Source organism: Rhodnius prolixus, unplaced genomic scaffold (assembly GCF_049639745.1).
Source record: "Rhodnius prolixus isolate KJV_2025 unplaced genomic scaffold, Rpr scaffold_2, whole genome shotgun sequence".
NCBI lineage: Eukaryota > Metazoa > Arthropoda > Insecta > Hemiptera > Reduviidae > Rhodnius > Rhodnius prolixus.
The window spans coordinates 831,205-849,605 of record NW_027411592.1 but is presented as its reverse complement, the minus strand read 5'-3'; the positions used below and the strand labels follow the sequence as shown (position 1 = coordinate 849,605).

At 32.6% G+C, this 18,401-nt stretch overlaps 2 protein-coding genes across 3 annotated transcripts; both read left to right on the top strand.

The window, feature by feature from the left end:
• The first annotated feature begins 74 nt into the window (after positions 1-74).
• On the top strand, positions 75-9,734 carry LOC141448699 (uncharacterized). Of its 2 annotated transcripts, XM_074117237.1 has the most exons (5): positions 75-207; positions 2,477-2,682; positions 4,274-4,469; positions 4,662-4,793; positions 8,780-9,734. In XM_074117237.1, exons 2-5 carry the CDS (start codon positions 2,537-2,539, stop codon positions 8,840-8,842), a joined length of 537 nt encoding a protein of 178 aa, XP_073973338.1. In that variant the 5' UTR covers positions 75-207; positions 2,477-2,536; the 3' UTR covers positions 8,843-9,734. The 2 variants fall into 2 exon arrangements, with proteins under 2 accessions (XP_073973338.1, XP_073973337.1); XM_074117236.1 differs by lacking the exon at positions 75-207 and having other exon boundaries at positions 2,437-2,682.
• Positions 9,735-14,638: 4,904 nt separating this feature from the next.
• Positions 14,639-18,154, top strand: LOC141448700 (uncharacterized). Its single transcript, XM_074117239.1, has 4 exons — positions 14,639-14,800; positions 15,282-15,532; positions 16,958-17,180; positions 18,012-18,154. The coding sequence occupies exons 2-4, from the start codon at positions 15,302-15,304 to the stop codon at positions 18,071-18,073; spliced, it is 516 nt and encodes a 171-aa protein (XP_073973340.1). The 5' UTR covers positions 14,639-14,800; positions 15,282-15,301; the 3' UTR covers positions 18,074-18,154.
• The last annotated feature ends 247 nt before the right edge of the window (positions 18,155-18,401 follow it).

The window sequence follows — 18,401 nt, the reverse complement described above, 5'->3', positions numbered from 1 at the left end:
GTTACAGGATGTAAAATAAATTTAATTTTTATCATCAGACAAATTCATCAACTATACCAGTAAATTTTCACATTCTCAAACAAAATCCAAATTAATTAGCTACAATTTTGTAACTTAGATTTAAGTTAAAAAGCTGATTACACGTGTTTCTTTTCATGGTTTTAAAGAAGGAGGTTATAAACACAACAGTACACAAAAATGATTCAGGTTATGAATTGTATTACTTGCTTACAATGTTAGTCTACATGTACAAATAACCTTTATTGAATCCTAAAAAGTTAAAATATTTTGATAAGTAAAGATTTGGTCCAAACAGTCCTACAGTTCAATGAAGATTTTTATAATTAAATCGAAGCTCTGGAAGTAACAACTTTTCCAGGTTTTGTCCCATCTCTTGAATCTACACTTTTTCTTTTCTTTTTTGTTAATCTTTTTATTTTACGCTTTAACCTATAGTTACTTTGTAAACAAAGTTCAGCAGAATATTGTAACTTTCGTCCAGCCACTGTTAATTTTCTTATCATGTCATACGAAGTAGACAACAGTTCAAATTTTGAACATGCAGGATTCAATGGTTCAGATGAAATTGACTCCCAAAGATCCTGATATAAACCACGAAGAGCTTTCCGTCTTTGTCTCTCTAAAGCGGCGTGTTTAGAATCACCTTTTCCTTCATCATCTGTCAACGAATCGTACGAAAAATTACTTCCATCTGAGCTTTCTTCATTTCCAACTAATGCACAAATATTTGGTTTTGTTTCTGTTTTATATAATAAGTCATTTTCTTTAATAATCTTATCAACTTGTCCATCACCACAATTACCACCAAACGCTAATTCCGAACAAGAAACCACAGAAGAAATCTTAAGTTCGGACCCGCTTGCATTTTTAGTATTATATTCTAAACTTTCTTTATTTGTCTCATCTTCTTCTTCACCACTATAATCTGAGATGACTATCTCTTCTATATCATCATCAAATTCTAATGCTTCTAAATCAACTATATCTTCATTCACATTTGACATGTTCAAGGGCCTCCTCAGACCCCACAAACGGTTGATGTCTAATTTACATTTACTGTTCTTAACTGTACACCACGCGCCGCGGTTATTTCTACTAAGTCACTCCTGCTACAGCTACTGTTGTGATACTGTGATAATTTTACCTACGGAGGTGCACTTGACTGGCAGTGGCTGAGAAACAGGGTTGCCAGATAAATAGATTTAACAACAAAAATATTTAAGAATGTAGCAAATAAGACAAAAACTATTTATCTAAAAATTTAAAGCTTTACAGTTGTCAATTTCTAAAAAGAAAATATTGACAGAATTAAACAAAACATAAATTTAAAGAAAATTGTTCCGTTTAGCAATGGCAAATCTGCGTTACCCCTACAAGCTTCAACTTAACCCCACTCCAAATCTTTTCTTTTTTTACGACTAACCAAGATTGACGTGCGAAGCCTTTCGAAAGTACAATATAGTACCTTTTTTATTCGAAACTTATTGTTTTATTTATTTAAATTAACAATTATAGTAAATGTTCATTGTTCTTTTACATTAATTTAATTCAAGTAACATTTAAAATTGTAAAATTTAATTCTACATTTCTAAATCCTCAAAATCCTTTTGATAAATCCAGACTCATTTTTGCTTGATCTTTTCCTCCCCACGTATTCCAAATATTGTTGCTGAATTGTTTTGCAGAAATAAGATGTTTAATATATATTTTATCGCCCGAATATTTACAGATTATAATCAAAAAGAAAAAGATTGCCAGAATATTTGGAACATTATTTTGAAAACGTCTAGTTTAAAGTTCGTAGGCTTAACAAACGTTTTGAATTTTTTTAGAAATATTTAAAATTAAAAATTAATTCAATTTTTACGATAATACAATGTAAATAATTTGAGTACGTCTAAAATTCAAAATATAGTAAAACTTATATTCCCTGTTCCGTGTAAATCATCTTTTGTTGACCTGTGTTTGAATAAAAAAAAAAATTGGTCAGCTGATCTTTTAAAATTCCAAACATTGCTGAAAAAACCAATTAAGGACTGCGAAGTTCATTAAACTAGACAAAATTCACTCTTTGAAATAAATTATGAAATAGCCATCTGCCAACGACAGTGGCACTTGCTTTTAGTTTTTAACTTAGATAAGTAGTAATAATATAACTTAGTAATTAGTAATTCATAAAAACAGAATTGAAAAGCCGGATCTTATCCGGTTAATTTTATGAACACAGGATATTGATAAATTTTTTAACAGAAAGAGAAAATGAATCAACTCTGAAATGAACACTACATTCCGCTACTGTAAAGTTTTAGGGAATTACGGGTTGCAAGGTTTAATATTATAAATAAATAAATGAAACCAAAATACGAATATTGTTATCAAAAATAACTTATATTAATAAAACATTTATTTATTTGAAATAAAAATTTGAGTTTGACATTTATAATTTTGTGTGCAGGTTAACAATCAACAAGTGGGCGTTCCACAGGTAGGTTTGGTTGTTGCTGGTTGATCAACAATGGAAGGTTTATTGTCGTTGATAGTCGGACTTCTTGTGACAGTGTTTGTATGTTCATTTATTATATTAATCATATTATGCAGATATAAGAGTGTTAGAAAGAGAACAGCGGTGTACATGAAAAGACTGGCCAGAAGCGAACTTAAGTGAGTTCCTAGTTACACTACTTTCCATTGCATGAACAAAACTCAGTATTGGTTGTTGATGAAGACGGGATAACTGTTTCTTTCCTATTTAATTTATGAAATATCCGTTTAAGATTGTAATTTTCCTGTAGCAGCAGTTCAACCGTATGTTCTAGTTTCCTTTCTTCAGTCACCAATTTATTGACGGTACGAATTGCCATATTAAGGATGTCTTGTACTGTGCATCGTTGGAAATTCAAACACTCGCCTGATGCATTAATAATTGCATCAATAAGAAGAATGACAGGGTTTACTTTTTTATTTATTGTATGTTCGTTTCTTGAGCTCTCAGTATTTTTATTTTCAACTGAAGTTGAGGAATCCTCGGCCAAACATTTTACAGTTTTGTGTTTTCCCTCAGCTAATAAGTTATTATAATCTGACTCTGAGCTGTAATAATGTTCGTTAAAAGACAGATTTTGCTCAAGTTCCTGATCATTTCCAGAAACTGGTACACACTGGAACCCTAATTTATTGCAATAATCATGATCCCCATCCAACAGTCTTCCTTCTCTTTCTTGTTCCACGTCCGTCATTGAGGCATAGTTTTGGACTGATTCACAGTTATCCTGTTCCCCAAGTGTCAAACATCCTCCTTTTCTATCAGCAGATGTACCAGAAAATCCTGACTCAGAACAATGTTCTATTCTGGTTAAACTTACGTTCCTATCTCTTTGAGACCCATCTGGTATCATAGAGGCATTACATCCCAACATGTAATGTGAAAAACTTGAATTAATCTTAAGCTGAGAATCTGTGCAATGATTTGAACAAAATATTTCTTCTTGAGTAGAGTGCTTATCTAATTCAAATACAGGACAAGAAACTACTGAAGAAATCCTTAGGTTTGAATAATTTGTTGTGGGAGTAGATTCTATAAAGTCATCTTCATTGTCGTCTGAGATAATTATCTCTTCAATATCGTTATCAAAAACAGTAGTACCCATATTCAACTTTTTGATTTTGCTGACTTATTTGAAGAAAAAACTTGAGTATTATGATGAAAAATTAGGTTATCATTTATGGCTCAGGATGGCCAACTCAAAAAAGTGACTGCAAACTTTAAAAGACAAAATATAATATGAGTTGAGGTTTGAGAATCATCCAAAAAAATTATAGTTATTTTCCTTTTAATTAAATGTATATTTACTCTTAGAATTACTTTAATTAATAAAAAAAAAAAAAGCTCTAAAAAAATGAGAGAATTTTTCTCATTTCTAAGAAGTGAAACAGTCTTTTTGTAATATTTAAAGAAACTAACTTTAATAATCGTACAATCTATAATATAACTAATATTGGCGTAAAAACTTTTTTAAATTTAAAAGGGTATTTTTTCTCGAAATCTAATATTTATTTATTGAGCTATTTTATTATTTACTATTTTATTTTTAGAGCGGAGAATTTTGGTTTAAATGCTATATGTAGTTAGTTATCTTTTAAAGACGAAAACTAGTTTAGTAGAAAAATGCAAGCGAATGGATTAGATTATAAGTAACTTCATACATTTACAAAAGCGTAATCATATACAATTGTTGATCATGATGGTTTTCAGTCATTCGGACATGGAGCTAATAGATAAATCGTCAAAAAGAAAACATTGGGATGTATTTACGACAAAATCCAAAACTAACAGTCGAGATAGAATTGAAGAACGGTGCGAAGAGGTGTTGTCTATTTGCAATACAATTAATCTGTCAAGAAATGACGTCTCATTCAGCGATCTCAACAAACTTTATCAAATAATTCAGGTATTTAAAGTACTTAATGCTAAACAAAAATTTGGCCTCTATTATTTATTCTTATAAGAACGTTAATATTGTGAGATTGAGATATGTAACCTCTAAAGTTAATTTATTTTTCATTCTCGTTTCAGACGGATTTGTTTTTATTTCTCTGTAACTTTATTTTACTAAATTCGTTTTTGTCTTCTCTTTCTAAAGGTAAGTAGAAACATTACTGAAGAAGCGAATTGCAAAGCAAATAAAGAACACATCGGTCTGCTAGAAAGGCGTACCACAAGATTATTGAATGAAGTATCACAGGCTCTACGTAAAATGGAACATCAGTTGTCGGTAATTTCATTTTACAGATTCTACTAAGCTAGATGTGAATATGGTAAGGCTTTGAAGCCTAATTCGTAAAGGCTGACTCTGGGTAGTTATACCACACACAGACTTCGCTGACTTACAGAATTCTTACTTTTTCTTAACCCTCGAAAGAGAAAGCATTGAAATCGTACAGATTACTTTATATGTATCCCCTGAGTTCGAATTCGAATAAGTGGCTTTAATAATTGGTCTCTTTGACTCTCTGTAAGACTATTAGCTGTAAAAGAAACATTGCAGGGTGTTCAAGTATAATTTCGCCCATTTTTCTAAGAAAGTTAGCCAACCGGAGCTATTTTAATAAATAGATTTTACATTTTGTTTTTAGTTTCTCGGAACTAGATCATTATTTGTACCAAATAATTCGGTAATAAATAATTCATTCACACTTAAGCTCGTAATTTCAGCCTGTCAGAAAGTTTTGAAAAACCTAATGTGTTTTTATTTAAATTTGTCTCTGTTATCTATCCTTTTTGATTTGTCTTGCTACTTACTATTTGGGCTTATGAGAACTTCAACTTCACCTGTGTTTTTACTCTCAATATTTCGCCCCCACATTCATCAGATCATTATGAAACCCTTAATACTTGTAGAAAATATCAGTCTCGAGTAAAAAATGAATTCTAACGATGAATTAGTTTAGGAGATGATAGTTTAAGAGCAGCTAAATTTTTGCCAGATTATAAAGCCCTGTATTTACCCTGAATACCTCGCTATACATTCATTAGATCATTGTGAAATCAACTTAGCTCGTCGATCCTCGAAAACCAACTTTCATTAGCTTGCTACATTGGGGCTTCTTTATACTAAGCAGTTCATCACAAAATGTATTTCCTGTAAACCTTAATCTTACTGTTAAGCCGCGTACCATCCTTTCTCGGCGGTACCGTTTGACAGTTCTCCATCTCGCCTTTTTCTGTTTCTCTCTCTCTCTCCTTATTCCAATTTTTACGCGTTATTTTTCGTTAATCTTTTCCTTTGTTGTCGCCGCCAATATCTTATTTTTCTGCTCTTTTGTGGTTTGTTTATTTCTCAGTTCCCTTGGTTTCAACCTTCCCCTTCTCTATCCTCTCTTAACCGTGGGATTTTTTCCGTCTGCTGTAGTTCAGTACTAGTGATGGGCAGAACGAGTCCGTCTTTGGACTCGTTGGATTTGAATCAGTTCCAGGGTTGGAATCGATTCCAACAACTCGTTCACCGATTCCGGTCTCTGTACTTACCCTATGCATTAGTAAAAATGTCACGCAATTCATTAAAAAATATCATTAAATGTTAGCTTTCCCAGTTAATAACAAAACTATATTTCTTTAACACACATTGAGTACTATCCCTAATTTCCAATTGCACTGATAAATATAAAATTAACAACGTAACACAAAAATTAACATAAAAATAGACTAGTCAATTATAAAAATTAAAGCAATGATGTTTAGTCATTATCTAGCTTGACCACTGGAAGACTGGAGTTAACGTGCTTCAAGAGGATCCAAGGTAGAGAAACGGAAATGGGTAGGAAATTATTCCCATAAAAAAAATTCTAACCCTTCAAGCAAAATGATAATTACTCATAAATAAAGAAATATTTATTTACTAGGACTTGTATATCAAGCTTTAAAAATATTATCTTATTATCTTACGAAAAGAAAAAGCTGTGTGCTTAATCTTTAACATAGCGCTGGACACTCTTATTCTTATCTTCATTGGGTAAGTTTAACCGTGTACATGACCGTGAGACAGTCAAAGTAACACTGAGCCAAAATTTAGTATTACCTAATTGGTTTACTTACTGCAGTATCCCTCCCACTCTATCACCAATTTCACAAACATTCATCGATTGGAAATAATTTTTAGTTAAATATTCGTTTTATTTGAATACAAAAAACATTATAACGCTTTCTTAAGATGATTTTAATTTTTAAAATTTGTTTTTGTCCATTACTCTTAAATAATACGAAGAATTTCAAATAAAATATAATATACAAACACAATGATCTAGTATGCAGGTGGAGTCAGTCCTCGTTACCATAGCAATGGAACCGTTAAACAACTCCGGTTCCAGCTCCAGCAATTTCTATTGGCTAGATTCAGTGAACGAAAAAATGGAACGAGTCCGGTTTCAAAAGGATTTAAATCACTCCGGATTCGACTCCACCAACTCCAGTGGATTTAACCAATGAAAATGCTAGAGCTGGGCCGGATTCGTTTAACGGTTCCGTTGTCATGGTAACTACGACTGACTCCACCTGCACACTAGATCATTCTGTGTTTGTATATTATATTTTATTTGAAATTCTTCGTATTTTATAAGAGTAATGGACAAAAACAAATTTTAAAAATTCAAATCATCTTAAGAAAGCGTTATAATGTTTTTTGTATTCCAATGAAACGAATATTTAACTAAAAAATATTTTCAATCGATGAATGTTTGTGAAATAGGTGATAGAGTGGGAGGGATACTACACTAAGTAAACCAGTTAGGTAATACTAAATTTTGGCCCAGTTTTACTTTGACCGTCTAGCTGACATGTACACGTTCAAGCTTACGCCAATGAAGATGAGAGTAAGAGTGTCCAGCGCTAAGTTTAAGATTAAGCACACAGCTTTTTCTTTTTGTAAAACAATAAGATAATATTTTAAAAGCTTGATATTCAATTCTTAGTTAATAAATATTATGAGTAATTATAATTTTGAAGGGTTAGAATTTTTATGGAATAATTTCCTACCCATTTCCGTTTCTCTACCTTGAATACTCTTGAAGTAAGTTAACTCCAGTCTTCTAGTGGTCAAGCTAGATAATGACAAAACTGCATTGCTTTAATTTATATTTGACTAGCCTATTTTTGTGTTAATATTTGTATTACGTTGTTACTTTTATATTTATCAGAGCAATTGGAAATTAGGGATAGTACTCAATGTGTGTTAAAGAAATATAGTTTTGTTATTAACTGGGAAAGCTAACATTTAATGATATAATAATATAATAAATTGCGTGACATTTGTTCTTATGTTTAATCGTTCCAAACCTTCTGCTGCCTCATTTTCATTTTTATTTGCCTAAATTTTTTGGGGCGGGGCGGAATCACTTTTTTTAAAAATAGGGATTTGAATCAACTCGTTCCACCATCGGACTCGTTCCAATGGAACGAGTCCGCTCAAATAGCCCATCACTATTCAGTACGCCTTTGACACTCATCAAGTTAGTTTGTATGTGCTTCTGTACCTGCTTTACAACGCATCTAGTGCGCTTCCGTCGTTCTGCATATTGCCCCGCTCAACAGCACTGTTCTGCCTGCAAGCTCCATCTGTTCGCTTCAAGTACTGTTGCCGCACTTCCGCTTCAACACATCATCACCGGCCGCTTCTCGCCCTTCTGGGCTCTATAACTGCTTCGCCTTCCCTTGTACCGCTAGTCATCTTCGCTTCCTAGAAACCTACGGATTACTTCTGGTCTGTTTCCGCCTATTTGACCCTTACTTCCCCCTACGCATCTCTGTGCTGAAAACACACGCACAAACACTCAATACACATTCAAACAAGCACACCCCTTTCCTCCGTTTTCTTCCTTTGCCATCCCCTCAATAGCATCATCTTCATCATCAAGCTGAGACTGAGTACCTTCATCTACATTACCTCAAAGGTAAGTGCATTCTTACCCTTCTCTTTTCTATATTTCTTTTAAGTATTTCATCTATCTTATTTGCGTTACTTTGTCGCGGTGTCACCCTCGGTCACTTATCGATTCTTAAACTGCGTTTACGCTCGCTTTCCTCTTTGCATCTGGGTGTAAGCCCTACGCGCTTACACTTACTACATCCTCTCTTGAGCGAAATATGAGATCGGCAAGTGAAATTAGTCATGAAATGCAATAAGCAGAACTGTTATTGTATTTGATTGGCTTAACTTCAAAATTTGGGGAGTGATTTGGTTAATGAAAAAGTATTCTTTTGTTTCAGGAAATGAGTAAAATAACCATTCCGCAAGATTATACTAACTTTCAAAGTACAATCATCATTTAAAACGGTAATGCTGGTGTGGATTGCTTGTGAGTTCCTGATGTTTTTTTGTACAGACAAATAGACTGTCTAATATAAATGTGGTTTTTCCACATTGTATGTATGTTATTGTCGTAAAGACTATATCGGATGAGTTGAAGATTCAAATCACCTGTATGAAGTGGAAGTGAACTTTACACTGACATCGTCAATTGTACAAAATGTCCATCTTTAACTTTTACGCCAGCCTTAGGTCTCTCTTCTAGTTGCCAGCAGTGAGTTACCCAGTACACGATTTACCGATGTTCTTTGGTACTAATAATAATATTGAAGAGAACTCAGAAGAATTGGTGATTTGATGGCAGATTGATTGTATTTAATATATTGTATTTAACCTTTTGTTATAATTATTGTATACTAATGCTATATGTACGTTTATTAACAAAATTAATAGAAGTTAAAATGTTTCGAAAATGCCGTAAGCTAAAGAAAATGTATTCGAAACTAGAGGATTACAGCGGTTACCCGCACCAGATTTATTTCTTTGGTGAACATTTGGTGGATTTGGGTTGATCGATTTCTTTGAATTCTTTGAAGCATACATATGTCAGAGCTCTCTTTAAAAAGGTTTAGTTCCAATTCAATTAAAAATGTATTCAATTTAATTAAATCTTTTTTAAATTTTTCCATTTATTGTAAGTGCAAAAGTTCTTAAAATGTTTCGATTGTATAATATGTAAGTGCAGCTGTTAGATTTGGCCAACAGATATGAGGTAAATTTTAATTTAATTGATTTTTAAGAACACTACAAAAGTTGAAAATAATTGTTGCGTTTTTTGAAGTGGTTAATTTTTTAGTCATTAAAAAATATATCCTTGCTACCAGTTTTGCTGAAATATATACAGTCTTAACCTCACTTTTATGGCTTCATATTTATTTCCAACAATGTGATCATAGATTTAGTAACCAGAGCCATTAAAAAGAAAGAATTGATGAACCATTTTTTCAAAAGAATATTAAACTGATTTTGACATCGAAAGAATAGTTAATTTATCTTCAATTAAAACAATTCGTAAAGTTTGGTATTTGTACTAGATACACTTAATTCTTGAGCAGTGATTCTGCCGTCCTTGTTCACTTAGATCTCAATCAAAATTTAATTTATTAAATAATTTAAAATTATGATAATAATTATAAATAAAGTATAATCAAATAAAGTAAAATAAATAAATTCAAAAGTTAAGATCATTTTTAGTTTTTACTTGGCAGGATTCACATCTGTCTACATCTGTTTTAAGCCCATCTGAATTCTAAGAAAGTGTTTATTTAAAAAAACGTCGCTATGCATCTGTGATGTGTGAGCGGAATCACCAAAAAAAAATGTAAAGAAGTTCAAATTTGATATTTCGAATCGAGCCAATCTGGTGAAAAGATTTTAGACAATATCGGCGCTAGTTGACGGAAGCGATTTTTCATATATATATATATATATTAATATATACAATAGGCAAAAAAAGTATTTGCACACCCTGTTATTTTAAGGTTTCATATAAAAAAAAATTCGCTTTTTTACCCAAATTACGTTTATTTAACTTCTTAAATCAAGCACTATAAGATGATAAATATAAATATGCAAAAGAGTCAAATAAATTAAGTATAAAGAACATAATGTTATTTTATACTGCAAAAAAAGTATTTGCACACCTAGTTAAACATTTCAAAAAATAATTTGGTTGACCCATAACCAATCATAACATTGTCCTTAATATTTAGGGTGCATCCCTTTAGCTTCAATTACGGCTTGTAACGCCTTGGCATTGATTCAACTAAATTTCTTGTCACCTCATCTGATAAATTGTTCCAGGAATCAACTAACACCTGTCTTAAGTGCTCCTTACTTGTAATAGAGGTCTGGCGGACTTTCCTGTCCAGAATATACCACAGATTTTCAATTGGGTTGAGGTCTGGTGATTGAGGTGGGGTCAGTAATCTTCTTGGGGCATTATAAAGAAGCCATTCTTTTGTAATGTTGGCCGTATGTTCTGGATGGTTATCCTGCTGGAAATGAAAATCGTTCTCCAAACCTAATTTTACAGCACTTGCCTTCAAGTTGCCTCGCAACACCTCCACGTAAGACCGAGCTGTCATTAAGCCCTCAATAACTTCTAAATTACCCACCCCAGAATAAGCCATACTGCCCCAAACCAAGATATTTCCTCCTCCATGCTTAACAGTTTTTAACATATTTTTTGTATTCAAAGCAGTTTTATTTCTTATCCAGATTGTTATTATATTTTGTGGTTTAAAAACCTCAATCTTGCTTCCATCAGAAAAAAATAATTTTTTCTCGAAATTCAACAGGTTTTTTAACAAATTCTTTGGAGAACTCAAGACGTTTCTTCCAGTTATTCTCACTAATAAATGGCTTTTTTAAGGGTAGCCTGCCTCGTATGCCTTTATTGTGAAGGACGTTTCTTATTGTTTGAGGTGTAACCGTCTTTCCTGAACAAGACGCCAGGTCATGCGCAAGTTGGTTGAGCGCTGAGAGTTGGTTTCCTCAGCGCGTCTTTGACGACCTTCCTCCTCTCCCGTTCATTTAAGGCTCTTGGTCGACCTGTTTGCTGTTTATTTTCTGTTGTTTCTCTTTCAATGATATACCTCACTGTTGAAAACGATAAATTTACTTTGTTTCCGATTTCTCTATTACTGTTTCCAGCACGATGTAATATAAGCACTTCCTGTCTCACACTCACAGGAATTTTTCTAGATTTTGGAGCCATCTCAATGCACTAGTTGAAAACACAATAAAAACTACTGAATCTAGTAAAGGGAGTATAGACAGTACCAAAGGTGACGTTAATCCTCTTTTGTTAGGGCATTTGTTTTATTTACATGTCAAGAGATCCCAAATTACAGCTGTGCAAATACTTTTTTTGCAGTATAAAATAACATTATGTTCTTTATACTTAATTAATTTGACTCTTTTGCATATTTATATTTATCATCTTATAGTGTTTGATTTAAGAAGTTAAATAAACGTAATTTGGGTAAAAAAGCGAATTTTTTTTTATATGAAACCTTAAAATAACAGGGTGTGCAAATACTTTTTTTGCCTATTGTATATATATATATATATATTTTTTTTTTTTGAGGATGGTTTTTATAAACGGCTTCTTTGATTGAACTTGCTGGTTCATTGCACCATGAGCTCTTTACTTGGAATATTTTTTTCTCAGGGGATTGTTTCTTAATCAGCTGTGAGGAGTGAGGTAGGGTTAAACTTGGCTTTAAAGGGACATTTAAGTGCAACTTTCGACCTGATTAACTTTACTAAAATCGTCGGTCCGGTAAAATTGTATCATCAAAAATTACTCGAAAGAGAGGAATGTTGAAAAACTACCATTTCCCCCCCTTCTGTACTAAAGACAAAATTCCCAAATTTTGTTTCAAATAAGGGGTACAACCCCATTTTAATACTAGTTGACATTCAATACTCAAGTTATATTCTATATTTAGAAAAAAAAATCCTTTGAGTGGAAGTGCCAAAATTTACTGAATAAATTTTTAGGTTTTTAGTGACGCTAATTGTTACAAGAAAAATTCAGTAAGACTAATTTCTTTCGTCAAAGAAAGAGAAAGAAATGTTCAGTGTTGCCACCAATTTTTTTTGTGTTAATAAATTTTTTCAATATAATCGATCTATTTTAATGTAATCTAAGGAATAATTTAATATTTTACTTCTTCACACGATAAACTTAATCAAAGCGGAAGTTGTATATTGAAAATCAACTGCCACTCGAATTTAGTCACCATTCTACCTTGCCTCATCGCCTCTTACATCTTCACAAATAATGTTATTTTTTTATACTTTAGATAACAAAAATTTCTTCGGTAATAATTTTATGTGCTTAATAGAGTGACAAATAATTATTTTTAGTCAATTGAGCTCTTAATTTTTTATGGGTAATTTTCAATTAATTGGCATTTAAATAAATTATTAATCACATTAAAAAAGAAAAGACTGCATATGAGGGATTTCCAATTAGTCTGTATTTCGTAATGCTAAAGTTAACCAAGAATTTTTATTTACACAAAAAATTAAATAAAAGTAAAAGTGAATTGGTACAATAATTTTAAGGTGAGCAATGACAAGCAAAAAAAAAATGTCAAGTATTTATTGCGCTGAAAAAGAAAATAATAAGTTTCTACTATGGAACTTTTAAAGCAATATTAGTAACAGATGAAGCAAACGGCCCAAAACTTTAGCAATTTCTGTGGTGCTGAATAAATTTCAACGATTAATTCACTCTTTTTAGATCAATTAAACAATTTCCCAGTTAGTAATCCGACAAGAATGGGCACCTGTGATGTACCGTAGGGTCTACATGTAACAACCAACTGCTTGCACGTGGAGATTGAGAACGATTGGTCTTCGTTCAGCATGTAATTTGAAACATTTAATCTTACAAAAGCTGCACTTGTAAGCTTTGCTTTTTTGCAAAATATTTGGGTAGGCTCTGCCTATGCAGTGAAGGAGAAGTTTTTTTTCTTATTACTTGGAGAAGGAAAGCGAGGATTAGCACATTGGAAAGCCACACGGAGATCCCGGGTTCGAATCCAGCTGCTGGCCCTTAGATTTTCTCTTCCTCAGAGCTTCTTACACCTCACTGTCCAATGATGGACACAGTGTTGTCTGTAACGATAGAACACTGCCCGGAGGGCTGGCAGTGCACTAAAAAAAGCTCCGAGCGTTAATAACCTCAGATGTTGCCGTGCCTTAAATCATAAAATAAAAAATATGTATATAACTTGGAGTTTGGAAAGTTTTGGCCCTCGGTTTCTTATTTCATACATACTTGTCTCAAGAAAACTAATAGAAGTTACCAACAAAAAATCTTATCTTTTAACTATTTTTTTTAACTTTAACCTCTCCTTTATCTTTGAAGTTTCACCACTTTCGATTCACTATCATAAAGTAGCCGTGAAGTGTTTTAAGTGAATTTCAAGAGCATTATATGAATATTTGAACAAATTTGATAGGTTATTGCCAAAACAAAACCAACTGAAATTGAAATTATTTTTAATTTTTGACAGTTTGATATTTGTTTAATCTTTAAAGAGCTATTAATAAGAATGAGTAAGGCTGATTTTATAAATTCGTAGAAAACTGACTGATCCGATAGTGTCATTTTACAGAGTAGGTTTTTCCATATTTTTAGATTTTCTCGGAGGTGGCTCTTTTGATTTTATTTTAACTTTCTGTAGTGATTACAAACTCATACATTGACTACTTTTGTTGGAAAAATTTCTCCCGAAAATTCAATCAAAGGTTATTACTGTGGCAGAGGTTGGATAGGTTTCATCTAAAGTAAGAACAAGAATAGTAAACAAGATAGGGTTAGTGTTTTGATCTGATTTTTATTAAAGAGATAGGGAAAAATACTAGATGTTGAATTATAAAACTGCTACATTCTTAAAAAAATTTGAGAGAATCGAACAGTTTCTTGTAATAACTGTTTTTTCGCCATTGAGCCGAACATAACCATTTTTCTAAGGCTCTTTTACTCTTCAAGTAGTGACATCTAGTGGCTGTTTGCAGATATAGTTACAAACATGCTCCACAGATATTAGGGAACGTAATAAAAGTATAATTGCTCTACATTATTTAGATAATTGAAATTTTATTTTTACTTTGTTTTAAAAAAATTCTAGTTTATTACTATAAGACTATTTTTTCCACATTTTCGGAATCTAGTTGCAGTAAAATATCAAAAACAAAAATAATAAAGAGGACGCTGGAAACGTTTAAGTATTACTGAATTAAGTTCAACTCATCTGTACATTAATCACATGTTACTACGCAAATAACAAAGAAACAAAAATAACATTTTTTTGATAATGTAACCAAATTTGAAGTTTCACGGAAAAAAATCTGAGTCTTTAGATGACACTTTATTACAGAAATCTACTATCTCATTGAAGGTGAGTAGAAAAATTAACTTATAGTCTGCTCAAATGAAAAACTGACATCACAAAAAGTTTTTTGTGTTGTTTGAACAATTACCGTTCATTTTTTTTGAACCCCAACAGTTGGTGGATTAAAACATTTATTACATATGTGAGTGTACACTTATTCCAGTGTTCATATACTGTGCACATGCAGGAATTCACAAAACTTTTCATAAAGTTATTGATATCTAATGAACAATGTGTTGATAAAACGGAAAGAGAAATATTTTCACATAGAAAAAAGGTTATTAAATAAAGTATAACCTCACTTAATACACATGTCTGTAACACTAACCAGTTACTTCCTTAATATCAGTCCTCAAGTAACGCCAGCCAAAAATCAAAAATTGTCTGAAATTGTTCCAGATATCCTAGTATAATAACCACCATTTCCCATAAGGGAAAGATTAACTTTTATTTTTTAACTTATCACCAGAGAACTTTGTTTTTGCAGCTTTATATTAAAGAATAGTGATGTCGAGCTCGTGTCTCGGAGACGCTATTTGCAGTTTGGGCAAATTGTGTCTCTTCAGTACAGACTTCTTGGATTCCGTTCATCTTCTACTTCTTGGTGACTTCACACAAATTCCAGTGTTCGTCTTTTTCATAGCCGTTGTGCTATTCAACTTTAAATATGCCAACATTTTTAAATTGCCTAAAGAATTTAAAGAATACCCTTACACAGTGTTCGGATTTTTAGCTGAGGTGAGTCTGGAGCAAAAATTTTATAATCATAACAGTAGTTAGTGTAAATTTTTTAAAGGTTAAGGCGAAGCTACAACTTTTACGACAATATACTACTCTTTAATTTATTTACTTTTTAAAATTTAACTTTTTTTCGATTATTTTTTAAACATTTCTCACAATTTAGGGTTCATTTGCAATATTGAAGACGCTCACTAACTGAATTACAAGTTACACCAATAACATTTTTTAGTCCTAAATTTCTAATTGGGCACACCTACCCATTAGCGGCAAATCCAATTGTTGTAATTAATAGTAGCTCAGTTTTACATTCTCTAAAAAAAACTTCAAACCTCCCAATGATCAAAACGCATTTTTACTAAATTCATAGTTTAGATCTAATTTTTACATTTTTTTTTTTTTTAATTTTTACGAAACAAATTTTTATTTTCTTTACCTTCACTAATCAAGTTTGCTAGTCTATGAACGCAATCCATAATTACAACCGTGAGAGAAATTGACAATTAACATCTTTGGTATCATTAACTAATCTTAAAGGAAATTCCATGATAAAATTCCAACAGAGAAATTTTGGGTAAAAAATGACCAGAGTTCTTCACAATGTTAAAATTCAAATTATTTTAATTATTATTACCAACCCCCCCCCAATAATTCTGTACCATGTTCTTTTATCTTTAATATTAAATACTTTTAAACAAATATTTACCCATTTTTTAGTTTTCTTATTTCTCATAGGAAGAGAGTTTTTTCCTCCTTATATTAAGAGATAAACAATATTTTATTGCCACAGAATTGACTTTTTTAATAATTTTTGTAAAATTAATTTTAACATTGTTGGTTAATTAATTTGTCATACACATTAACATTTTTTTTTTGGATGCTTTGTTTTTATAAACTGAAGTTATTTAATTACATGAGACGATATTTTACTATGAATCGATTCTAACTTTGCGGAAATGAATGCGAGTCACACAAGAAGACTTCGCAGGCCACCAGTTTGCGACCCTCTTGTTAAAATTCCTAAACTTCCGGATCGGTACAAAAAAGAAATTAATGGAACTTTATGTTTAAAAATGTAACGTTTACACCTTTCATAGGTTTTAAAATGCCTTTGTTATTTAACTTCAGTATCTTCTATGAAATTAACAGGATAATCAATATAAGGAGCTTGGCATACTATTTATTGGTTACAATACTGGAACTTTTGTTTAATAGTTTTTTGCTTTTAATTTAAGGCGTGCCGTCATCTGAGCTTTTTACTGTACACTGCCGGCCTCCGGACAGTGTTCTCTCGTTACGGACAACTCTGTCTACCAACGGACAGTGATGTTTGTAACATAAATTTCTTGTTCTAACGAGTAATTTTGTACCTAACCAACCAAAATTAACTAAAATTTGATTTTCCTAAATTTGATTTATTTTCAGTTATTGTTACATTGGATTCCATCAAATATTTTGATGGCGACATTTGTGGCTATGCACCGGTCACTCTATAGGTACTTCATAAATCTGGAGATTGAAGATGAACACAGCGGGGCAACTGATTGGTTGAAGAGCAAAGTGCGGGGCATATTCGCTAGCCAGATTGAATCGCCGGAACGCATTGAAATGCCAACGTATCCATTTCTAATTACCATGGGCCTCGCAGGTTTGTGGCCAACTGAAGATAATTTAAATAATAATCTTAAATATCATCAAGGGTGTAACTCTCGACTCGGTGACTTGGGTGATCCGGTGATTTCAGTGCTGCGAGGGGAACTTGACTCTCGCGAGTTATCACCATCCTGGTATTTCCAGGCAAGGCTAAACGGCTAGCATCTGTTGTGTCATTTTCCGGTTGGAAGATGGTGAAAAATGATCGTTATGTTTGGCTCTTACCGAACTCTTTTGTGGATAACGGATAGGGTTCTTCATAAAATGGTGGTCAAAAGGGAGAGCTAAGGCTCTAGGGTGACCTTCTTAAAACAGGTCTGGGTGGACGGTTGTATCCGGATGAGATCTGTCACTTGCCCCGGTGTGTACAACACAGAACTGAGTGCGCTGACGGGTGACAGTCGGTGGACACTTGGGCCTAGAACATTGATAGCAACTATAATGGGAAGGAGTAGAAGTATTATTGTACAAAGAGAACGGACAGACCTACCAGGCTGACTGTGGCTGCCTAGGAAAATCGAGATACTTGGTTTTAGGAGATTTTAGAACCTTCCCAAAACCTGATGTTTCTCAAGTTGGTGCGGTAGAGTGGAAGGTCCCTCTGACCCTGAAACTATTGCCCTATTATAGGTCGCACTCCAGTACTAACAAAAAAAAAAAGGAACTTGGAGTGAATCTTTAATGGACATAAAGTCCATTGAGCGCTTTCAGCCAGAGAAGCCTTTTTTGTCTTTGTATATCTCATTAATTTAATAAAAACTTCCAAATTAGCACGTTATATTAATCAATGAATGACTTTGAATGAAACAGTAAATGTGATTTGCAGTTTACACTCTGCTGACGGTTGCCATGAACAGGCCAGCGGTCACATTAGAAGCTTCACGATAATCGACGTCCCTCTGAAAAAGAACCAGGACTAAGCAAGCTGCGGAAGGAAGTTATTAAGAGTTTAATAAAACATGAATCCGATCTTTGTGTTATTGTTTATTAGTTTTTAAATGCAGTGGTTTGGCCAAACTGGAAACTGAATGCGGTAAGGCGTAAAATCGATTCTGAACACTCGCATGACTTGTAATCGATATTATTGAAGTTATTGCTCTTTATCATTCGCATGAAAATTCATTATTTTAACTGCGTCATTACAACTCAGTTCACACTTGAATTTTGAATCTTTTACTGTGACGATTCTTCAGGCGATTAGTTATTCAGTGCTGAG

Coding starts and splice junctions, on each gene's coding strand:
- LOC141448699 (XM_074117237.1), top strand. CDS start 2,537: ATGGAAGGTTTATTGTCGTTGATAGTCGGACTTCTTGTGACAGTGTTT. Junction 2,683..4,273: donor CTGGCCAGAAGCGAACTTAA/GTGAGTTCCTAG, acceptor GATGGTTTTCAG/TCATTCGGACATGGAGCTAA. Junction 4,470..4,661: donor AACTTTATCAAATAATTCAG/GTATTTAAAGTA, acceptor CTCTTTCTAAAG/GTAAGTAGAAACATTACTGA.
- LOC141448700 (XM_074117239.1), top strand. CDS start 15,302: ATGTCGAGCTCGTGTCTCGGAGACGCTATTTGCAGTTTGGGCAAATTG. Junction 15,533..16,957: donor TGTTCGGATTTTTAGCTGAG/GTGAGTCTGGAG, acceptor ATTTATTTTCAG/TTATTGTTACATTGGATTCC. Junction 17,181..18,011: donor AATTACCATGGGCCTCGCAG/GTTTGTGGCCAA, acceptor TGTGATTTGCAG/TTTACACTCTGCTGACGGTT.